The sequence below is a fragment of the Nestor notabilis genome, unplaced genomic scaffold (genome assembly GCF_000696875.1).
Source record: "Nestor notabilis isolate BGI_N333 unplaced genomic scaffold, ASM69687v1 scaffold2461, whole genome shotgun sequence".
Lineage (NCBI taxonomy): Eukaryota > Metazoa > Chordata > Aves > Psittaciformes > Psittacidae > Nestor > Nestor notabilis.
Window position 1 is genome coordinate 242,521 of NW_009914101.1, and position 20,971 is coordinate 263,491.

At 39.5% G+C, this 20,971-nt stretch overlaps 1 protein-coding gene across 1 annotated transcript in view; it reads left to right on the forward strand.

Moving 5' to 3' along the window:
- Positions 1 to 20,971, forward strand: part of AFF2 (AF4/FMR2 family, member 2) — a gene marked incomplete at its 5' end in the record, with an annotated part of 236,281 nt that overhangs the window by 156,603 nt on the left and 58,707 nt on the right. Inside the window, one exon of the mRNA XM_010023482.1 lies at positions 15,143 to 15,180. Within this exon, the coding sequence (XP_010021784.1) occupies positions 15,143 to 15,180 (38 nt within the window). The remainder of the gene's footprint in view (positions 1 to 15,142; positions 15,181 to 20,971) is intronic.

Consider the following 20,971-nt stretch of genomic DNA (forward strand, 5'->3'; position numbering starts at 1 on the left):
CTGGTCTGTTGGAAACTTGGACAAATAGTCCTGTAAAATGACATTGTGATACTAAGATGTCCAAAATATAGAAATGGAAATACATCATCAGGTGGGAGTTACTTTTGTTTTCCTACAGTGGTAGTTTTCTCATGACTTAAGTAGACTTACTGCAAATCTACACATTTTACATTACTAAGATAAAATCAAGCTGAACGAAGAAGCAAATGCCTGGGCAGCATTTGCTGACAAAAAGTCCTCAGACTTGAATAGGTGTCATCTCTAATGTTCATCCCAAGCAGGAAAGACATGGTTATGTCTACACTGCATAGAGGAGTATAAATAGGTCTCAAAACATCATTGCTGTTAGGTGGTACATGCATGCCTCTTACCCAAAGGCGGTATCGGGCATGTGAACAGTGTCACATTCCTCCCAGTTCAGGGATTCATACTGCACCAGAACTCTATGTGACTTTCCAGTAATTCCATTCACAGCGTAAGCGGCAAACGGGAGCACAGTAAAGACCATTCATGTAGTTTCTCAAAATCTTATAATATAGAGAAAATGTTTTTCCTTTTCATAGAATCATCTAGGTTGGGAAAGACCTTTAAGATCATCAAGTCCAACCGTTAAGGCAGCACTGCCAAATCCACCTCTAAACCATGTCTCTGAGTGCCACATCTGCATGTCTTCTAAACACTTCCAGGGATGGTGACTCCACCGCTTCCTTGGGCAGCGTGTTGACAACTCTTCCAGTCAAGAATTTTTTCCTAATATCCAATCTAAACCTCCCCTGGTGCAGCTTGAGGCTGTTACCTCGTGTCCTGTCACTTGTTACCCGGGACAAGAGACTGGCCCCCACCTCATTACATGCTCCTTTCAGGTAGTTGTAGAGAGTGATGAGGTGTCCCCTGAGCCTCTGTTTCTTCAGGCTGAACAACCCCACAAGACTTGTGCTCCAGGCCCTTCACCAGCTTTGTCACTCTTTTCTGGACGTGCTCCAGCACCTAAATGTCTCTTTTGTAGTGTGGGGCCCAAAACTGAACACAGGATTTGAGGTGCAGCCTCCCCAGTGCCCAGTAAGGGGGGATGATCAGTGACCTTGGCTGGCCACGCTATTGCTGATACAAGCGAGGATGCTGTTGGCCTTCCTGGCTGCCTGGGCACAAGCTGCCAGTCAGCACCCCCAGGTCCTTTTCTGCTCAACAGCTTTCCAGCCACCCTTCCCCAAGCCTGTAGCATCGCCTTGAGTTGTAGTTCCATGGTTCGTCCTTCTGGCCCTTCTTGTAGATTGGCATCACATTTGCTAACCTCCAGACAACTGACACCTCCCCAGTTAGCCAGGACTGGTGATTAAGTGATGGAAAGTGGCTCCATGAGCACTTCTGCTAGCTCCCTCAGTACCTTTTTGGCAGTGTGAGCTTCATCTCACTCTAAGTGATTAGAATTGATTCAAATCTCCTAAGCTCTCTGAAATATCTTCTTAAGAAACAGATTATGGTCTGTATCTTCAGGGATTCCAAACATGAACACTTCCAATCATGTCAAAAAATAAATTAACTGTCTGGACAAGACACTGAGCATATTTTTTAAATGCCCTGCACTTCAAAGATATCCTTCACCTCTCCTGTGCACCCCACATATGTGTGGTTGCATCTCTTTTATTTGTATTACAAACAGGGAGTATAGACAGAGTTATACACATTATAGGAAAGAATCCTGCAGCATTTTAGGTTTCCTGAATGAATGACTGTATGGGTCTGTCCTTTGGATTTTTGTCACACACTACATCCCAGACTAAGGCCTGCTGAGCAGCAGGGCTCTACTGCATCCCTCATGCATTACACTGGCTGTGCCTTCACACTTTAGCAGCTTCTGCCATATCTCTTTAAAGGAGTATTGGAAATGGCAAAAAAGGTTGATCTGGCCCACTGGTCAGACACATAAACATCAGCAAAGTAACTGCAGTGGTTTCTGACTGCAAAGTATATTCTCCAAAAGGTATATGAAATACTCATTCAAAAGGGACAGATCAAGGCAATTAGAATACATGAATTTTACAGCGTTTACTGTTCAGCTGTGGAGCCCAAGGTTAGAAAAATACTTTTTTGGTTAACATAAAGATTTTGCAGTCAGATGACCACTGTAATTCACATGTGCATTCTGACAGGGAGAGAAAAATTAAAACTCTCAGCTAAAAAACCATTCTAACCGTTTATGCAACATTTCTATAAGGAAAGTGGGTTCTGTGGAATCATTGTCCTTAAAATCTTTCTGACTTTTTTTACTATAGGCTTGTAGCCAGTGTGAAGCATGAGTGCTAGCATTTACTCATTTTTATTAGTAAAAACACAGTATGTAAAAATAAAGTTTCTTATCTTTATTTCTACTTGTATTTCAAGGAAATTAAAATTCTTTGAGCACAGTGGTCAGTAGGGAGCCCTAGGATTTGTTCTTCGAGAGTTGCTGGGGACTTTTCAATCTCTACACAGCAGGGGCAGTAGTGACACCGATCCATAAATGCACCTTGATCTCAACTTTTAGTGAATGTCTGTAGTGTCGAGAGAGTTTGATCTATCAGCCTGTCTTCTGATAGTACCAGTAGTCCATTTGTCATGATGGAAGATTGTTAGAAGCTTGTCTGCAAGAAACAAAGCTCTTCTATCTTACCCTTTCCCTCCTATGAATGAGTACACTTATTTCTGCATTTATTTAGGGGTTCTTGGACCTTGTGCTTTTTTAGGTGTTAAACCTTTCCTTCCTTTTCTCCCTGAGGAGAAATCCAACACACAATAGCTACCGTCAATTGAGCTACAATTGAGAAGCTGAACCCGGTTTCTGGATAGGATGAGAACTACCAGGTTGAAATCAGTGGAAGGTATTTATTCTATAGATATTATTAGCAATGCTGTTACTGAACATGCTGCCCACTTTTGACATTCATTTTTCAAACAGGATTTTGAATAGCAGGAAATTATTCCTAAGAGGAATAAAAGTGATCTGGAGAAGCCTCCTTAATATAAGTGTTAGGTCTTTTTTGGTTCAGGCACACATGATATTGGCCTAGAAACATACCACCAAGAAAAAGCTTCTTTGAAAGGAGGCTCTACACTTTGATTTCATCCTAGAGGGCTTGTGAGGCTTCAGCAAGTGAGAGCTCACTAGAAATCCAAACGACTAGTGCCAAGCTGCTGCAAACTGAATGGAAACCCTGTGTATCCCTCTTCTCTTAGACTTCTGGTAGCTGTGGGCTTGATGCAGAAGTTGTCAAGTGAGTTTCTTTGGGCTCTGCCAGGCAGGAAGTCCAGTGAGATGTTCATTGCAGACTTCGGATCTGTAGAGCTTTGGACCATATTAATCATTACAGTAGAGCATGAAGCAAGTTACAAGTCTCTCCACCCGAGCTGCAAACTCCTGTTGTCACATTTTGGGCCTCGCTTAGAGAGACCACAACTACCACCTACATGTAAACACTCCTCACAGTATCTTCAGCACAGACACTTCGGCTGTATGACACATGCTTTGTCCCATAGACAAAATGCTGATTCTTACATCTCATTGTGGGTGATTTGGGGTTAAAGACACACAGAAAACGACAGGTTAGATCTGGAATCAATTTTCATTTACAGCTGAGAAGCAGTTATTGATGCTGTACTCACAGTTCAATAAAAGATCTAAAGATATAGACCTTGTGTTTCTCTTTCAATATAAGCAGCATAATCAGTGTCAAATGTTTTTACAAAGAAAATTGTATTGACAGTTTTATTAAAATTGCTGTCTTTAAAGTTCTAAGTTATCCACAATTTGACCTACTTGAATGGTTTTTAATATGCACACTGACCAACCCAATAGATTTTATGTCACGTATTTATAATACTAGTACACATCTGTGTAATGTATTATTTGAGAGATATTGTTACATTTAAGCATTGCCTGGATTGTAAACTCCTGCAGTATTGTCACTGAGAGGAATGTTGGTGTATATATATAAGTATTGCATTCAGAAGTCCTATTGCCCAATATTTTTAGATTGGCTATGAGAGATGTAGTCAAGGTGGATGACAGACATGTTGTTAGTAAAACTATTAAATGACAAGGCATTTCAGAGATGCTAATGTTAATACTCTTCTGTGAGGAAGGACAGAGCTTTTAGATGGCTTTATTACTCTGTTAAAAAAATACATCAGAAATTAGGAAGAGTGGTGAAGATTTTTAATTAATAGCTCATTTCAGCTGAAGGAGCTTAGATAAAACACAGGTTAGTATTTTTGTTCTTTAAAGCACCTCTGTATAATTCAAATTAGCTTTGAGCTCAAAGGCATCCAGATGAGTTGTGCCTGGATACAGTATTTTGAGTAGCTGCAGTATACCCAATTTTCTTCAACCAGCTCCTCTTTGTTCTTCTGCCTAAGGAATAGTCCTGTTAACCTTTGAAATGCGTACTTAATTTAAAGCACATTGCTAGCATTCTGTGTGTTTTTGAACCAAAGAAACTTTGATACTAGTTACAGACGTACTTCATTTTCAGTATTTTATGTATAAAGTGGTTTTGGCAGAAGAAATCAATAAGATGTTTTTCCTATCTACTTGATTTTTTTTCCTTCTTTCCCTTAATGATTGCCACTTTATTGCCACTTCTCTGATAACCATATAAACAGAAGACATGCACATAATCCCTGGCTCTGCTTTATCATTTGTATTTTACACAAACGGAATTCTTTTTTCCTAGGTTATTATTAGGTAATTATGTACAAAATGTTTCACTTCATAGCTCAGCCTAAAAAGGTGATGAGCCATAGGCTGAGCTATGAATTCTTACAACGCATACTGAGCTTTCAAAACCTTTCTTCAAGTTAATATTTTTTTAAAGTTTATGGAATTCCAAGACACACTAGTGTGCCTTCATCGTATCGTGGAAACACTTTTTAAAGTGGAACAGTGACCACTTTTCCTGTAACAATAGGTATCGTCTCCTGTTGTAATTTTTCCTGTTTTCAGCTGGGTCCTGAACAAGCTGTTTACCTCCCCAAGGTTTCTCTACATTTCCATTTATTTTCTTATCAGCAGAAAGGCTGAAGAAAGCTCTTCAGTAATGACATCAATACTGCACACACAGGGAGAGAGGTCATCTTGTCAAAGCTATAGAAAAATCAGATGGATTAGGATGAAACTAGGTGCAAAATAACTTTGATAGAGTCTTTTAATATAAACAGTTTATCTGTCATTGGGTTTCATTGAAATCCCAGAGTGATGCAGCATCAGTTCTAGCCACAGCAGTGGCAGTGTTTTGATAAAGAACCCACAGCCTAGTGTTTAAGATCTATAATCATGTTTTATAATTGTAAGGAAATGTTTTCATTAGGCCATTAATGAAAACAGAAGTTATTAGGATAATACAGTAATTCTCCAACCTTGTCAGTCTATAACCATGAAAAATCCTTTCATGATGATATGTCTCTTTTGCTACCTCAGTCCATTTTAATTGATATTCAAATCATTTTATTCTGCACAACACTAGTTGAAACAACCATATATCATCAACTGTATCATCAACTGTGTGAAATGAATAGTCAAGCTTCCCTTAGACAAATCTTTGGTAATAAGATATTTGATAGCTGACATGTCTAAGGTCATCATTCACATGGTAATGACATAGGTTCGTATCATATATTTGTTTATTATCAGCAGAAGCTTTCAGTAACCACTCTGAGATCTGGGCTGAGCTTGCTGCAGTTATGAGGAAAAAACATGCCACACCACTGAAATACACAATGTTATCAAAAGCTTTTAACTTGTTCAAATTCACAGAATCTCATGTAATTGTTCCTGCACATGTTGTTATTGTGGAGGTCATCCATTTGTGAGGAAGGGGATTAATACAACCCTCAGGACACGTGGTTGCACAGTACTACAGATTGACAATGATACGTTTGCCCCTGCAGCTTGCAGCCGTGCTCTTACCTGGACTCTGGGATAGGGACTGCCCAAACCAGCACAGGAACCAGAGGAGCCCCATCCCTCCCACTGAGTTACCTTTCCCATGGGTTCCCAGTATGCACTGCTAGCTCAGTGTTTCTAAAACCCTCCATCCCAGTAGAGAAAATAATACACAAAAAGGAGATGCTGGCAGGCAGGCAGGCAGCCCTAACAAAGGGGGAATTAAGTGCCTTATTTGAAAAGGTAGGTAAATACAGCTGCAAGAAGTCCTCTCCTCACTTTGTCACAAGTAAGCAGGCACTTCGTAGCCCCTCAGCACTCTCGTAAGGAGGTCCTTCTCTTAGGTTTAGTTTTTCATGCCACCAGCCTGAAGCAGCCAGGCTCTCTCAGCCAGACCATAAGACATCATTCACCTGAAGGAGGAGCTTTAAAAAAACTTGATGCCTCCGTCACTAATTAAACAGAGGTGGAAAAGCCAATTGTTCTTCAGTTTAGCCATAAGGACCAGACACTGGAGATCTGCCAGCCTTTTTGGAGTGGGAGGGAGGATGAAGATGCAGCTTTCAGTCTGTTGGATGGTTCCTGTGCTCTGTGTGTGTGTATGCTTGTGCACACATTGTTTTTTGTAAAGGAGTCTTTATTATAAGCATGGAGGAAAAATATATTTCCCCAGGGCCTCTTGCTGTGTATGCCACTAATGCAAAAGCCCTGTATTGTTTTGGCAAGAAGCAGAGGCAGCAGCAGATGAGATAATTGATTGACACCCACATTGTTGTTGTTAAGAAAAAAGCCAGACTTGACCATCCTGTCCTATACAAATAAATCTGAAGTCTGGTATCTGAGGGCCATCTTAGTGCTCAACATTCGCTAATCTGACCACATAGGAAACATCTATCTCCCTTTTATCCTCAAAAGAAGACCATGATTTTTATCATGAATTCCTTGTGAAGCATTTTGGTAAAGAAGGTGTCTGGCTTTCTTACACTGGCCATCTGCAGTGTCAGTCTTTTGTAAATGCCCAAGGAACTGTGTGAACTTCAAAATCTAAATTCTTGGGAATTTTTTACACCAGTAGAGGATAGTCCTCATGCTGGCTTTGGAGGCTGAAAGGTTTGCAAAAGTCTGAAGGAGGGATTCGTAGGTGGCCAGAACAAGCATAAAGTAGGTGAAGAAAAGGGCATGATAAATCCAGTAATTAGCTTCTGTCAGCCAGAATAAGGGGAGAAGAAGTGAAAGTTGATCTCCCCTGGAGGTATTCCAGAAGAACAGTAATGAGAACTAAACACCTTCATTTTTCTTACGATGAATTCATCTGCCACTGCAAGGTTTGCTGGGGTTGGAGGTGCTCCATGCTGTGCTGGCAGGATGAATCTTCCCACGGCAGACCTTCTGCCTGCTCATAGGGACAGATCAGGACCACAGTCTGACAGTGCAATTGATTCGGACAGGGTGCTCTCACAGAGAGCGTGCCTGCTCTACAAAACTACCAATTTCATGGCAGTATTCAGTTTATTTTTTGGAGATGTGCAATTTCATAATTGGCTAAGTCATCTGAGCAATGTACTAAACCAGACCAAGGTCAGCAAAGTCATTTCATGTGTGTTTACCTCTGTTACCTCTGCTGCCTGTTTGTAATAGATTTTACATTCACTATAGATGTAATGTTCAGTATAAATTAAAATCCTTAAACTCTTTAGTCCTGCACAAGAAATAAATGGGTGGTGTGAACAATAGCAACATCAATTCACATCTTCCCAGCACTGCCACTGCTGGTACTCTTTGACTCTGCGCTTTTGCTTCTTGAGTCTAGGGAACTATTCATTGATTTAGAGTGGGGAACAGACTGAGGAGAGGACTTGTACTCCGGAAGGAATGAGATAAAGGCCTTTGCCACGAAGGAAAATCTAAGAGCATAAACTGCAAATGAGCAGGGGTGCAAGGGGCTGTTTCTGAGATGTCTGCCTATCCTCCTGTCCGTTTTGTCATAGCAAGTTATAACTTGTGTGATCATTGCAAAAGTAGCAATCGGACGTTGCACACTAGAAGTACACCTCATTATAAGACCTCAAAAATGTCAGCGCTGTTCAGGTAAGTTTCAAGGATGGAGATACAAAGAATTACTCTCCTTCGGTTAAAAAGAAATACTAGGAATACACAGGTTGTGGAATACGTGGGTTGTGGAGAGTGTCTGCAGCTGCACAGTGACGTCACAGGATGCTCTTTGAATCTAGCCTTTTGCTGCTTATTTCTTGAGGGCAGTTTAGAGAAGCCTTTCTGTTTCTGTTAGAAATGTTTCTTAAACTTTTCTCTATTTCTTTTGCCTCCTCCAGATTTTAATCATGTGATTAACATGTTGAAATGTGGCTATGGAGTAAATGAAACAATTAATGCATTTTTTACATTTATTTATTAGCCATCTGGATGGTTGACCCAAGCACACATTTTAGAAAAATCATCAGTAAATAAGACAACAAATACTGAGTTTTATTCCTAATAGATGCTTTATATTTTCACAATAGGGTTATAATCCTAGGTCATTTGTAATGAATTTGTAACAAATTATTTGCTAGGAAATTATTTTTCAAACCAGATTTTCAATTTGATTTTTTTTTCCTTAAACTTGGACCATTCAGTACCATTTTCCCAATTTTTTCTGTCACCACGGCTGTTACTTGTTTTCCAAATAAAACAATTCTGAAAAGTCAGACCTAGTTCTAGCCAGGAGTTTTTTTCTCTCCCACAGAACTCTGCAATGACCAAGTCAATTGGTATCATCAGAGCATTTGATTCTACTAAACTTCATGAGACATTGATTAGCATTTGTAAAGCAACTTGACAATGTTTTATAAGACTACAGAAATAGAATCAGTAGAATTTGTAATGTCATGTTACAGTTTCTCCTTTGTTGGATGGAGGTGTCAAAATTAGTACAATTAGGAACTTCCCATCTAAAGCATTTTTTAAAGATTCCAGCATATATCAAAATAGCTGGAGGAGAAAGGCACTGTTTTGAGCCTCTTCTGTCAAGGTACATTGATACTGAAGTCCTAAAATAGGCATACATGTTATGTGAGTTATCTTTGAAATAAGTCCGTTCACTGACAGAATGTCATAACAGTTTGTATTGTAAAGTTCACCAAAGACACTGAGTAAACCAAAGCCTGTGCAACAAAACCAACAATGTTCATAGCACCCACACAAGCTAATTTAAAACCAGCTCAGGTAGGCCTACACAAGCAGCAAGCACTCCTCAGGGTGTACTATGCATTCAGTGTGTGGCACTCTTATCTCCGTTTCTTTAAAAAATATGGAATACTTCTTCAAGAATGGGAAGTGGCCACATTTATCTTACACGTTTCCTTAGTTTGATTGGCCTGATGGAAATGTAGGGATTTGGGAAAAAATACTGGCAGAAGCCCAAATATATCTCTTGTTGCTCAATTAAAAGCAGTTCGCTTACATCAAGGATGAAAGTGACTCCTAACCCACAGACAGAGTGGTTTAGATTTGGTCGCTTAAACTCTTGTTTTTCATTTTACCCAGCCTCCACTCCACCAATTGAAATTAAATTTCCAGTATTTCAAGTATTCTTGAGCATCTCTCTGAAGCCATGAAGGTTACTGCATCGCTCAAAGCAATGATGAGAAGCTCTCTGTGGTTCGAACACAGTGAGAGTTCAGTGAACCGTTCTGATTTGTAGATACCACGTTTGGTGACTTGATATTTCAAAAAATGGATCTTAGCTGAGCCATCCCACGTGTTCAGCTTCTGAAAGAAAAATGCTCATTTTTTAAAAATAAAGCAAGATGAGGAGAGAATATTTTCCATTGGTTTTGGTCCTAGACACAATAACATTGGACTTACTGTCCTCGAGGTGAGACTCATGTGGAACATCACACACAGAATCTCAAATACAAGGTTGCCAACTTCATGTCAAAGGCAATTAGCAAGAAAGAAATACAGTCTCCTCTGTTGACATCAGGGGACAGGTAGAGGAGAGTGTAACGAACGAAGTAAAGAAGGAAAAAAAAGGAACACAACACACATTCATGCGTATCTCATCACATTCTAATCCTTCAGCCCTTGGGTTTGGGCTTTCTGATTCCCAGCACAATTCTAGATGGTTTGTTTGCTGCACGCTATGTTCTTCTCCACAGGAAATCATAGCACCAGCTGTATCATTAAGAATCAGAGCACAATACAGTGCAGTTGGCAAGTAGTAGGTTTTGGTTCATTACTTAGGTAAGCATTCTCTGTAAGTAACAGTATGGTATAATTTACAAAGATACATGAATATATATATGTATATATATAAATCTCTATATATAATTCAATTAATGTAGAAAGTGTCTGGTTTTATTGTTGAATTGGGTCTCCAAGAAGTTTCTACCTACAGGACAGGAGAACAGTGTCGTGGATTGTAAACTTAATTCTGTTGAGTCACTTAGCAATTCACCCAAGCATGCAAAGCTGGTTAGAAACTGGGAGATTAACCTGAGTCAGATTTGCAGGAGCTCATGGAAGAAATTAAAGCATGAAGGCCTTCCTTCTTCTGCCAACATGTTCAATGGCATGAAGTGCCATCTGTCTCACCCTAAGAGACTCTGAGGCTCAGCAATTGCCTTCTTACATGACTGATGTGCTTCTGAATCAAGAGCAGGGTGAGGAGGCATTCTCAAAAAATAGTTTTTTTCTAATTTCGCTTTCTCAAAATCAAATACTTTCCCCTGAAAACCACGGATTTTCAGTTATGCAATGGCAAATATGCATTTCATTTGGGTAGCAGACACTTTCACTGTAACACTTGACCAAAAATCTAATTTGTCTTCTGCAGATGCTGGTTATTTTACTTTGATATTTTTCACCCAGCCTCTTCTCAGTTCATTCTCCTCAGGTCTTTGTGATGCAGGGAAGTTGTACTCATTGGAGTACTTTTTCTTGTTTTTTCTATACAAAAGTCAGTCCAATAATTGATAGTGATGAAGAAGAGCATCATTTTCTACATTTTTTTGGTCCTTGTGCACAACCTAGAAGTAGTTTGTGCTTATTCCCATATTTACTGTTTTGTATAAAAGTTAAATACCTCCTAAGAAAATAAGTTTGTGGGTATATTCACACTGCTGATCATGTAAAGCATAGTGTGGTGTTTCTTGAGCTAAAGCTGAAAGAGCTAGTGTCAAAATCAGGTGTAAGCAACATAAGAGGTAGGAGTCATTCGCAGTTTTAAAAGTCATGGGAAAACATCCCTGGACAAATATTCTCCAATAGATGATCCTCTGTATCTTACTGCTTTTCATGTATTCTTCATCATCTTCCTTCTTATTCAACACTAGAGTCAGCTGTTGAAATAAGGTCTTAGAGAGCAGAGGCACAATTATGGAAAGGCCATAATTGTAAAATAAAAATCAGAAGGAAATTGCAATTAAAGTGGAATGATTGTCTGGTTCACTCTGGCTTCCATTTTCTAATCATCCTAAATTATTTTAATGCATGTTTTCAAGCTCAAAATTAACAAAGGTCCCATGATGTAATTCTCCTAACACCCATTGAACATTACATTATACCAGTCCGATTTCATTCCAATCTTCTGCACATCATCTCCCACTCAGGGCATAACGCTTAGAGACCTCCTACCTGCTCTGTTTCTAGATGGTATTTTTAATACATGAAGTTTAGGAATTGTGGATTTAAACCCAGCTTCTTTTTTGAAACGGCCTAGGAATATAAGATAAAAAATAACTCTTAAAACATGTTTGTCTTTGAAATATCTTAAATTAATAATCTAAAGCTCGCATCAAGTCTAAACCAAATCAAACTCAGTCATGAAGATGAGAAACAGGAATTATTAACTGAGTAGCGAGGCTGATGGAGGCTCAATGAGATCATTTTGTTCAAAGATTAAAGGCGATGAACACTGAAATAGTTGAGGAGGATGGCTACGAACACATCTGACTAGAACTGCTAAATTCAGTAATGATCAAAAGTTAATTATCAAAGCAGAGAGAACTACTCAACACAGACAATTTGAGTCAATAGCTAAGCAGCCCAGAAAAAAGGTAATTTGGAAGAAGTATTTTCCTATAATGAAGTTTTATAAAAGACGTACATTTCAAAGAAACCTGCCTAAAACAAGATTGCATTCTTCCTGATCAGAGAAAAATAATTAGCTCTAATTGACAGACCTGCTGCACACCAAATATTTTCAGATAATATGTTTCTGCATCAAAGCTTGATGTGTAGAGTTACTTAATGTCACTTTGATTTTGCCTTCCTTTATCTTCTGCACTGGGCATGCTCATAATACTGCAACAAATACACTTTGAAAAATGAATGAGCAACACCTATAAGACAAATAAAAGCAGAAGGCCAGATCCTGCATTTTTGTCTCAGGCAGAATCCCTGACGTATTCTGTGCTGTGTTTAACATCACCACAGACCCACTCAAAGGCAAACTGAATCATTTGTAATAGGAAATGACCAGTTGCTTGATCATCCAACATTAAAATAGGATGCCATGTAGATTAACCTGAGAGTTTGAAAGATACTTTAAAGCTCTTTGTGAATGGGCATGTGTTTGAAGGACCTGTGTGTCCCTCCAACATGTGCCTTTTCTTAACAGGTAGGAAAGTGCCTTCTCTCAGTAACATAGGGATAAAATGTGGAAATTCTTCATGTAAAAATCTAAGGAAAAATATGTGGTAGAATCTTCGTGGCCCAAGATAATAACATACATCTGTCATTCATCTGAAAGCTACCACATTTCTTTCAGGATAAACAGTTGCCATCAGCGTAGCTAAGTATTCAAAAAAGCAAACATCCAGTTTAGACTCTGCTCTTTAGTATTCTATGACTTTGACATTGTCAGTTCTCACTCCCTGAAATATCTCTGAAATTCCTCTTCTTTAATCTTTCATGTAAACAGTTTAGCTCACACCATCATGCACATGCTTTCCAGAATATCTTCTGCTATGCTTTGTATTAGAATTGACTGCATTATTATTTACTTGTGATCCTAGATACTCTCCACTCTTCTGTTCTCTTTTCTTTATCTGTATTTTGATACCAGGTTTTGTGTAGTGATTTTTGAATAATTCAGGGGGAAAAACCTGATTTAGATGCAAGCTTCACATGCTTGAACTCAGAATTGTAATCGTCCAGCTATTTGGTATATAAAAGGGTCAAGCAAAATACCATTGTAGAGTCCAAAAAACCCTCTGCCATTGTGGAAGGCTCTTTATGAGCTTTAAAAATAATCTTAGTTCCCTGCAGGATGGGACTGAAATTGGCATTTAGTGGGAGGCTTGGGAAACTGAAATGCCATTTTTGATGGTGTTTTAATCCATTTTAAATGAAGCATTTGTGTGTTGTTACATGTGTTTTATTACTCAGAAAGATGTCTTAATAACATGCTTCTGACTCTGCGTTTGCACGCCTGAAAAAGGGAGACTTGGGATAGTGTCGTTGGAAAGAGGCGCAACTCACATTATCTCACTAATGAGGCAGGGATCCCATTTCATCATAGGCTTGTTTGAGAGCACATAATTAGGTTTGGGTCTGTAACACTTACTTGTGCAATTTTAAATTTAGCATTTCCTGAGGTTTAAGTGTTTTATTTAGCAACCCTACTGTACAATTAATATAATTGTTTCCTATCATTCATTGAGTTATTCTTTAGATGAAAAATACAATCCAAATGAAAAAATCCATGGTTTATGTGCACACTGGGAGCCAGCCCAGAGGATTGCTGTTGCCCCACCTCAGCTCTCAAAAGCTCTAACTCCTTCTCCCATATTTTAAACTCATTATTGGGGATTTCCATGGATTTAGACACAGATTTTATCTTTGCTATGATTGGAGGCAAAACTGCCAAAACAGCAGGTATTTTAAAAACTAGCCCTGTTGTAGAGTCCAAAGGAAAACTCATTCTGGCAAAATTTGGAACCCAGCTGTGCAGGTCCCAGACGTTTCAAAAGTTAGTTGGTTTTCATAAAGGATTTAATTCCTCAAAGGCAACATGAGCATTTTTCAGGACCACTAATATTAGCAGTTCCTATGTGGGAACCTTTTTATTCCCATCCTTATGCATAGCAGAGGTTAAAGTTCCTCAGCAACCCCCTTCTCAATTTTGGTAGGCTTTATAAAAATATCTCTGAATGTAATTAAGCACTAGAACTTCCCTTACTGTAATAGGTTTATGGATCAGTTGTCTTAATTCTGCCTTTCACCGCTATGTGTGCCTGTAATCTCACTAGCCATCTGACCGCTTTCCATGTTTAAATCTATTACAGTCTGATTCTAGCAAATGCTAGGATGAGTTCTGTGAAACGATACAGCCATCCTAGTTTATCCAAAAGTGATATTTCAATCCTTCTTGCGTTAAAACATCATTTACCTGTTCTGGAAAAAATCAGGGGTGGGATGCAAGGTTGGTTCAGATTACATAATTGTACCACAGAAGCATTAATAAAGCATAAAACCTCCACTAAAATCTCAAGCAGCTTAACCAGTGTGATAGACTGGCGCGGCTCTGCCATCTCTGCCCCCAGCTGTGTTGCTTAGCAACATTTTAATTCAAGAAGAATCGAAGGAGATGAAATCCCCGTGGAGAGGGAAACAGAAATAAGAGGGCCGTTGACAGATGATCTGAGTTGTTTCTTCTAATATACTGTGAAGATCACTGGCTCTTTTCATGAATGATAAATGGACTGTACACAGATCAATGGGTTCAGCAATAAACTGGAACCAGGCTCCATGTCTGAGGTGGTGCAGGCCGAGAGGCCCGAAGATTTACTCATTTAGATGATTTGGAGTGTGTTTTCTCAAAGGTTTCACAAGAGGAAATTGATCTGAACATTTGGTCATCCCTTGCCCTTTCCTGTTGCTGGTGAATAAAAACTCTTTTGGAGATGGAGTCTGTTCTTCCCATTATTTTTTCCCGTTGTTCCAGATATGGACAGATAGCTTGTGACAAAGGGACCAGACCTCAGAATGGGAAATGAAGTCATCTCCCCGAATGAGCAGTTCCTAAACACTTGTGGCCATTAAAAATAAACCGTGCTGATACCGCAGACTGGGGCAGAAGTGTTCAAAACCTCTAGAGCTGTATCCCTGAAGAGTGACGTGTGCGCTCCGAAGAGCATCGCGGGTTGATGTTTGCTTGCGGCTTGGTTGTGCTTTGGTGTGTTGCCTAACTGTTTGTTTCTCCCACCCCTCTTCTGTTTACAGGCTGCTGAAAAGACAAAATTGAGAAATATTCCTGTAAAGTAAGTTCTTTTTCTATCCGTTTGAACATGCTAGTTTAACCAAGTTACTGTATACAGTCACTAAAAGGACTAGGACAGCAAGAAGGGCGATGAAAGAGATAATAGAATTCAAGTTGCCCCTAATCATAGTTGCCCCTAATCATAGCTATAAAAAGGTCAGTATCACTGAGGAAAGCTTTCGATTTCTCATGTGTCCCTAATGATTGCACTCCCCAAGTTTCATCCAGTTTCCATAAATTAATGTGTTGTCTATGAATAGCTGCCAAATAATATCACAGTCATACTCAATACATAGTGCTCCTAGCCTTGGGGATGTTTGTACATGCTAAAAAGATTATGATTTTTAATTGCAATCCTTGAGAAGGTCTGACAGAGGGGAAATAACTAGGAACGTGCCAAATGATTTCTAGACACATGGGAATATTTTGCACCTATGTATCAAGGCTTTGCCATCCTGTTGATTAAGAGCTCTTTCTCACTCTGTGTGTGCATCTCTCATACCATACACACACGTATGTTTCTGCTCTTTATGGGAGGGCTGTGTGAAGGATGAGCAAGCTACTAGGGAGCAATTTCAAGGGCATTTTATGAGAAGTTCTTAAATCTTAGGGCACTAGCGGCAACACTCAACCATATATCATTGAATTAAGAAAGTTGCTATATAGATGTCCTGGCTCTTTGAGAAAAGCCATTTTCAGTTAAAGCTACCAACAATCAGTGATTCAGTTTAAATAATGAATACTCTGGTCTTAATGGGCTCTTATGTACCAATAAAACACATATTTTTAGCTTCAGTAGGAGGTGATCATTGCCGTTTAACTAAAGTCCCAGTAACTGTATATTCCTGTTATAGACAGGGGAAATGTTTTTATTTTTATAGTAGTTTGCTGATCATGCTGGCTTTTGGGCTGGGGTGGTATTGTATTTGTAAGAACATGCACTGACAGGACTCACAAATCATTATGGTTTAGCACACATAACAATAGAATACAGTTCTACTTCTCACTTGGCTTCCATCATGTATAGACATTTACACCTTATAAAGTGAATGCAAAATGAGTATGAGCACTTGTTGGAGTGATTAGGAAAGATGCAAGGTAGTCATAAATCACTCTTTCTTTATGTTTCATTCAATCTGATAAAAATTAGAAATAGGATCCAGCAGGGACCTGATAGCACATGAAACTTCTGATAAGACAAGGGACCTCTCTCACCTGTAGGGCTAGTTCAGATTCAGTGCAAGCTGAATTAAGTCATTGTTAGTTGTTGGTTGTTTAAGAGAAAGTGTGAGCTGTTTTCACCTCACATTCTAGGGAACCCAGGAGTTGCAAGGTGCTGAGAGTCCTGCGGAACAAATCCAAAATAATTATTTATCATTCATTCACTTTTGTTCAATATTTTGAGTCAAATTCTCAGAAATAGCTCAACTGAATTGCATTTTCCCACATATAACAGAGATACTCAGCCTTGCAGTAATTAAGCAGTGTGTATGTAACACTGATACCAAGTTAATACACCGGAATGATTTGGGAGTTCGGGCAGAAGGGTGATTTAGGTTAAATCATTCCTTTGCGGGACTTGAGTAACTGTAACATTTTGGAATGGAAGAAGGCCAGATGGACGGTCTCGCTCGTTCCACCTACATGTGCATATGTAGGTGTCATATTTCCCCCAACTGGTTGTTTAACTTCTCTTTGACTATGTTCGTGGTGGCAGCTTCAATTAGTACCTTAGGGAATCCATTATACATATTAATTACACTCTGCATAACAAAACAGCAGAAAAATCTGCCTAGTATTTTTCAGTGACATGTCACTATTTAAGGTACCTGTACACAGTTATGATTGTGTACTAAAATACTGCCTCTCAGGGCAAAAGTAAGAATAGTGTCTGTAAGATAGCCACAGTAGATACGGATTGCATTTATATAAGTGTCACAGCCACACTTAGTACAGCTCAGTCTTGTCTAGCTTTTACTCGTTGCTTTTGCAGCTCTCAAATGTCAAAGAGAATTTCACTTGAATTTTAATGTTCTTCAGCAATGCAAAATAAAGTTAGTAGCTTCCATTGTCATAAGGGCTGAAAGCTGTACAGATTCCTTCTACCATATGTGACTTATCACATACATTTTTAAAAACACATTTCTGTTATTAAGACATATGTGATAGTACACTTCTGCAAATGTGAATTGCTTTTGGCTAAAAGCCATGCACTAATAAGTTGAGTTGAATCTAACTGCATTTGACATCTGTTACAATATATTTTTTTACATATGTAAGTATATACAAAATATTCGCAGTTGTCATTAGCATAAAAAATTCCCTTGTTTTTACGTTGTGCTGACATAGTTCTTGTGTCCCAAAACTAGAATCAGAAATCTCTCCCTTTTAAAGACTATGGTTTCTGTGGAGTCCTTGGACAGAGCCTAATATTAGTTTAGGGGCATGGCAAAGATTTCGGAAGTGGTCTATTTACTTTTCATTGGACAGTTTATTAATGTTGGTGATTCAATGTTTGGGCAGAAGTTTAGTATTTTTTGTTCTGTTGAATCCCTGCAGCCCTTAACACTAATGGAGGGGAAAAAACCATGGAAGTTTCCTTACTACAATTCAGTAGGGCAGCCGAGCTGCATGTTTCTTGATGTTCAAGTGTCTACAGGTGCTTAGACTACCTGGTGTGAACTTCCTGAAGGCCAAGGTGGATGCAGGTGCATTTGGCTCCTTCAGAAGGCTTGGTCTCAATTGCATGTTGTTTGTAGCACTGCAAGACACTACACATCCATAGGAACTCATTTTTATGTATTGGTAGCATCATCTGACATGATATTATTACAAATAAGCACATGGAAAATGGGTAAGAAGTGTCTGTGTCTGCTGAACTGGTTTCTTTTCTGAGGGGGAGGTGAAAGAGAGGGGTGGAAATAGTGCAGGTACTTTTTCAAAAACGTTAAGACCTTTTTCTGTCTGTATGTGGCACCAAGGTGGCCCCATAACTGCAGAATCCAGGACATTTAACTCATTTATCTTCTCCTGCCCTTGCTTTCTCCCATTGGTTTTATCTGTATTTACATTGAGAGTCTGTAGTAGAAAAGGGATTTCCTGGATGCAGAGTCCTAGATACTTTCCTTATCACTTGCTGGTCCTTATCATACTGTTCCTGCCCCTGAGTCTTGAAGGAGGTGACATGACTTGAACAGTTTTGCTCTCTGGAGGGTTTATGATTTCTAAAGAGCTGTTACATGAGAAATTATTTCAAATTAGGACACATCTGAGGAAGTAATCTATATACCCTGTGATTTGATGGAAGAGGGGGAGAACAGTAATACCGTTAAAAGTCATGTTGGGATTTAAGCCCAGCTGGTAACCAAGAACCACGCAGCCGCTCGCTCGCTCACCGCCTTCTTCCCCACCCCGCTCCTGGAGGGATGGGGAGGAGAATCGGAGGAATGTAACTCCCACAGGTTGAGATAAGAGCAGTTCAGTAACTAAGGTATAATACAAACCACTGCTGCTACCACCAATAATAATAATGATGATAAGGGAAATAACAAGGGAAAAGGACACAACCGCTCACCACCCGCCGACCGATACCCAGCCCGACCCGAGCAGCGATCTGGGCCTTCCGGGTAACTCCCCCCAGTTTCTATACTGGGCATGACGTGCTGTGGTATGGAATACCCCTTTGGGCAGTTTGGGTCAGGTGTCCTGTCTCTGCTTCCTCTTGGCTTCCCCTCCTCCCTGGCAAAGCATGAGACTGAGAAAGTCCTTGGTCAGAGTAAACATTACTGAGCAACAACTAAAAACATCGGTGTTATCAGCGTCGTTCCCAGGCTGAAAGTCACAAACACAGCACTGCACCAGCTACTAAGAAGGAGAAAAATAACTGTTATAGCTGAACTCAGGACAAGTCAATAGCAGCATTGTTCTGAACCCAACTGATATCGCTCTTCCTATATTTTTTTCCCCAGGCTTTTGTAGGCAATAGAAGCCCACTTCAGCATAGAGCCTAGAGGGATCATGTTCACACTGGCTTTACCCACATCACTTCTATCTGCTGGGTTGAGCTGCAGGATCCTCTCATATCCAGTCACAGTCAGGGTTAGGCCTCATGCTCAAGTACCAAGTACACTTGGCTTGGCAGCCTGTACATTAACATAGAGTAAGGGTCATCACATGGCATTGAGCACCATAGTATGTGAAAAAATACTGCCTTTTGTTTGTTTTTTCTTACATACTCACTGGAATCCACATAAGTAGTTACTCTTACAGTTATTCTTACACAAAAGAGCAAGTGATTACTCACCATTCTTCATCCCTGAAGAACAAATGGACCAAGGAGTCTCCGTACTCAAATGCTACTCATAATGTGGTTTTTCCTTTAAGTGTGTGAGCCAAGGCAAGTCTCTGCAATTGGAACAGGAAGGCTGTGTGTCTACTAGTCATGCAGAGACAGTAGATAGGAATATTAACTGATTTCTTTTCACTATGTTCCATGTTAAAGAGGTGAGTTCTTTGCATGGCAGTGCCAAGATGGGATATAATGTCTCTCTAAATAAATGCCTCAGATTACAGTCTTTTAGGAAAATGGCCACATGGATACCTTGGGAAAATGTGGGCAGGTTAAAGAACACTTCAGCTAAAACCTGATGTCATCCAACACTACAAAACAGTTTTTCTTTTTTTTTTTTTTTGAAGAAAGAAGTTAGATTTTTAAAATTGAAAATGAATGCAGTTAAGAGTGGTCCATGTAGTCCATGAACTGCTGTAGAACTATGAGAATAATGAAATTGACTTGTTGCTTCAGGGAATAAAACATTGCCTTCCTTAGTGTCCTTTATACTCACTTCTTTTATAGTCCCTTTAAAAATCTTCAATAGAAAGCAGTGGCATTTTCCCCAAACACCTGCATATGCTTAGATTTGCTGTAGATTTAATGACTTCCAGATACATGTTTGGGGATTACAGCTTGTGTTAAAATCCCGCTGCTTTTTATATTTTCAAAATATATTTGTTTTCCATCAGCCACAAGTTTGTTAACCAGAAAGACTTCTGGTATTTATTGTCTTTGCCTACCATAAAACTCATCTTCTCCTCAGAAGGGCATCTGACTTGACTTGGTATGGTTTTCTGTCCCAGCCATCATTGGAAATGCAATCCATTAACATTTGATATCTTGACATTTCAATTGACCTCTCATTTGCAAAGCGCAGTGGTATTTTTCGTGGCCTTTTCATCCTTGATTATACATGGAATAGGAGTGACTGTTTCTACTGACTGCACTTTAAAAATATCTTTGTTTTACCAGCTGGAGTGGCACCTTGTTTTTCCCTCTCTGGATAGACCTCATTCTGCATGGAAGGTTTGAGGGCTAAGCAAGTCATGCAGAGCCAGAGGATTTTCTTACTGACTCAGTAAGCGGGAGGGCAAGCAGGTCAGACTCTGAGGGTCAGTTAATGTATGCTGTAATAGCAGTAAGCATAAACAGATCTTTTGCTCCTGTTGGCAAAGATGCAGGCCAGTGGGTTTGGTCTGAAGGTTGGTTTGTTGCTAACCTGTCCAATCAGGCATTTGTAACCAATAGAGGTACAAAAGGAGTGTTGTGCTGTTGGCATGTGCTTGGCTGTTCCACTGCAGGGTATCTCCTGTCTCGTATTTACGAAAGGAATAAACAAAGTATGTCATGTCTAGGTTGCAAAAGCCTCCCCTTCATGGATAGTTGTCTGGGGGGAAGGCCATATATACATATATTTATCGATATACATATGTACACACATGTATACACAGGCACCTGT